The sequence below is a fragment of the Mastomys coucha genome, unplaced genomic scaffold, assembly GCF_008632895.1.
Source record: "Mastomys coucha isolate ucsf_1 unplaced genomic scaffold, UCSF_Mcou_1 pScaffold22, whole genome shotgun sequence".
NCBI lineage: Eukaryota > Metazoa > Chordata > Mammalia > Rodentia > Muridae > Mastomys > Mastomys coucha.
This window is the reverse complement of record NW_022196905.1, coordinates 115,170,747-115,173,922: the sequence shown is the minus strand read 5'-3', so window position 1 is coordinate 115,173,922 and position 3,176 is coordinate 115,170,747. Positions and strand designations below refer to the sequence as shown.

Genomic DNA, 3,176 nt, shown 5'->3' with positions numbered 1-3,176 from the left:
TGTCCTCTGATCTCCTCACAGAATGCCCAAGCATATGTGTACCTTCCACCCCCAAACACACACACACACACACACACACACACACACACACACACACAACCAGTAAATAGTACATATAAAAATAAATCAAACAATATTTTGTGAACAGTGAGATGGCTCAGTAGATAAAGGCACTTGTTGCAAGCCGGGCAGCCTGAGTTCAATCTCCAGGACCTACATGGTAGAAGAGACCTGACTCTTGAAAGTTGTCTTCTGACCTTTCCAAATGTACCATGCCTATATGCTGACATTACACACAGCAGTGGTGGCACATGCCTTTAATTCCAGCACTTGGGAGGCAGAGGCAGGCAGGTCTCTGAGTTCAAGGCCAGCCTGGTCTACACAGAGAAACCTTGTCTCAAAAAAGAAAAAAGAAAGAAACAGATAGAATAATTTCTTTTTGCTGTAGACATCAATTCCCTTTCTGTATTTCTGGGTTCAATGTTTCCTCCTTAGCTGTGATCGAGTTAGAAGCCTAAAGCCAATGCCAGTAGATAACCCTACCCGAAGGAAAGTATACAGACAACCAGAGAAACTGCATTTTGGTCTTCCAGGTGGCTTTGGTGAAGTACAGTTCAAGGACGTTCGTGTGCCCAAGGAAAACATACTTCTGGGCCCTGGCCGAGCCTTTGAGATTGCTCAGGGCAGGTTGGGGCGTGGCCGGATTCAGAATTCCATGAGGTTGATCGGGCATTCAGAGAGGGCCCTGGCACTCATGAAGACAAGGGTAAGCCCCCCTTGTACCCTCACTGACTCAAAGCCACTGTTGCTGCCTGGGGAATTCCAACCCCTGGTTGGAATCCTGAGAACAGACCTCACAGGCTGTGTGTATGTGCACATTTAAGTGCATGCAGGAAGTCTGGAAACACAAAGAACAATCATATTTTTTGAGATGGCCTCACTGTGCTGCCCAGGTAGGTCTCAAGCTTTTAGACTCAAACAGCCTTCCTACATCAGCCTTCCAAACAGCTCACTCTGCAGACACAGCAAGCCCTGAACAGCACTATCAGCAGGTAGGTGGTAGTGTACTAGGTATTTTTCCTTCTATTTTGAATAAAGGAATAGTTGACAGTCATGCCACAAGATATATTATTTCTGTAAAAATTACATTCCCAGGAATAGCTAAATAAATCACATGAGAGAAGAATGCTTTTGACTCTCATTGCCCTTTCTAAGCTGGCGTCCAGACTGTGAGACTGGCCATCGCCAGCAGGTGGCGGCTTGGCCCTTTGTGTAGTTCCCTCAGTTCTTCCCCTTTCCTGGCAGCAGAGTTGCCCAGAAGGTTGCTGGGGCCCTCCTTCTCTGTTGCCTAGCTTTAAGCCCAGGGCTTCACTAAAGTGGTCTTTGAAGATCTGGGCCTGCCAGGCAGTGGTGATGTAAGCCTTTAATCCCAGCACTCTGCACTTAGGCAGAGGCAGACAGATTTATAAGTTTGAGGCCAACCTGGTCTATAGAGTGAGTTCCAGGACAGCCAGGGCTACACAGAGAAACCCTGTCTCAACTTTCCTTCCCCCAGACTCCCCCCCAACCCCACAAAAAAAAGGAGAAGAAGATCTGGGCCGGGCAGTGGTGGCACACATCTTTAATCCCATCACTAGGAAAGCAGAGGCAGGCAGATCTCTCTGGAGTTTGAGACCAGCCTAGTCTACAGGACGAGAGCATCCAGGGCTACACAGAGAAACCCTCTCTTGAAAAACAAAACAAAACAGTGTGGCTCTGAGCTCAGAGGAAGTTTATATCGAGCCTCATGGGAGTGAGCACTGCTCAGGAATATAGATTTAGGTTACCTCAGATTATTCTTTGCAGTGTGCTAAGTTTCACACATTTCTTGGGTTTGTGTGTGTGTGTGTGTGTTTTGAGTTGTTGTGTTTTTTGTTTTGTTTTTTTTATTTTTGTTTTTGGGTTTTTTTTGTTTTGTTTTTTGAGACATGGTTTCTCTTTGTCCTGAACTAACTTGCTTTGTAAACCAGCCTGCCCTCAAACTCACACAGATCTGCCTCTGCCTCTCAAGCAAAGCACTAGGATAAAAGGCAACTAACTCCCTGGCTGACGTGATCTAACTATGAAACACACACACAACACACATACACAACATAGAGCTCATAGAGACCCACCTGCCTCTGCCCTTGGGATTAAGCATGTGTGCTACCACGCCCAGCTTCACGAAGCTTCCATAGTGACAAAGGAGAAAGTCATACAACACTTTTAGTTGCATTGATGGTCCTTCGGGCAGCTGAGGCACAATACATCTCTGCTGTGTGTCTCTGTCACGATCTGATGACCTTCTGAGCTCTTGGGTTGGTGGAAGGTAGGGATCTTCACATTCCAGAAGGATTCCCCTTGGTCACACACAGCAGTAGGCAATAAATGGCTATTGAGGTCCCGTGAATGATAGCCCAACATTCCTAGCTCTGGACCTGTAACATTCCCAGCTCTCCAGGATCACTGTAGCTGTAATCAGCCATCAGTCTGTGGAGGATGGTCTCTACAGGTGTGGCATCTGCAATGAGCAGTGCCTTGCCTAACTCAGACCCTCGGCCCCAATTAGCTGTCAGGCAGGCGGTTCCCACATCTGCTCTCTTGCATCCTGTGTGTCGGGCTCCTCTGCAGGTCATCCACTCTGAGCCTCCCAGGGCCTCTCTAGGCCCAGCTCCTCAGCCTTGTCTGTCTGGTGTCTGTAGGTGATGTCCCGCACAGCCTTCGGGAAGCCCCTTGTGGAGCATGGCACCATCCTGGCAAACATTGCCCGGTCACGTGTGGACATCGAGCAGGCCCGGCTGCTGGTGCTGAAAGCTGCCCACCTCATGGATGTGGCTGGAAATAAGGTGGGAGGCCTCAGAGATGACAGGAGTCACCCTGAGGTGACACTGGAATCTACCCATCTCTCGTTGTGTGGCAAACTGTGGGAAAGCTCAGCTCATGGACACTGGTGACTGCTACTGTTCTGCTTGAACTCTAGAGGGTCATCTATTGCAAACCAGAAAAGGCGCGGGGAGAGAGGTGAACTTCCACCAAATGGGCAGCCCTGTACCATGCTGGTGCATGGAGGTAGATGAAGGAGGAGAGCTGGAAGAAGGGACCCTGCAGACCTGGTCCAAATACAGCATTAGCCTACAGAGGAGCTTGTTCCCATAGCA

General features: G+C 48.8%; 1 protein-coding gene across 1 annotated transcript in view; it reads left to right on the top strand.

Moving 5' to 3' along the window:
- Acad10 (acyl-CoA dehydrogenase family member 10) overlaps window positions 1-3,176 on the top strand; it is a 59,587-nt gene that overhangs the window by 54,767 nt on the left and 1,644 nt on the right. Inside the window, exons 14-15 of the mRNA XM_031391138.1 lie at window positions 449-766; window positions 2,721-2,968. Of these exons, the coding sequence (XP_031246998.1) occupies window positions 449-766; window positions 2,721-2,968 (566 nt within the window). The remainder of the gene's footprint in view (window positions 1-448; window positions 767-2,720; window positions 2,969-3,176) is intronic.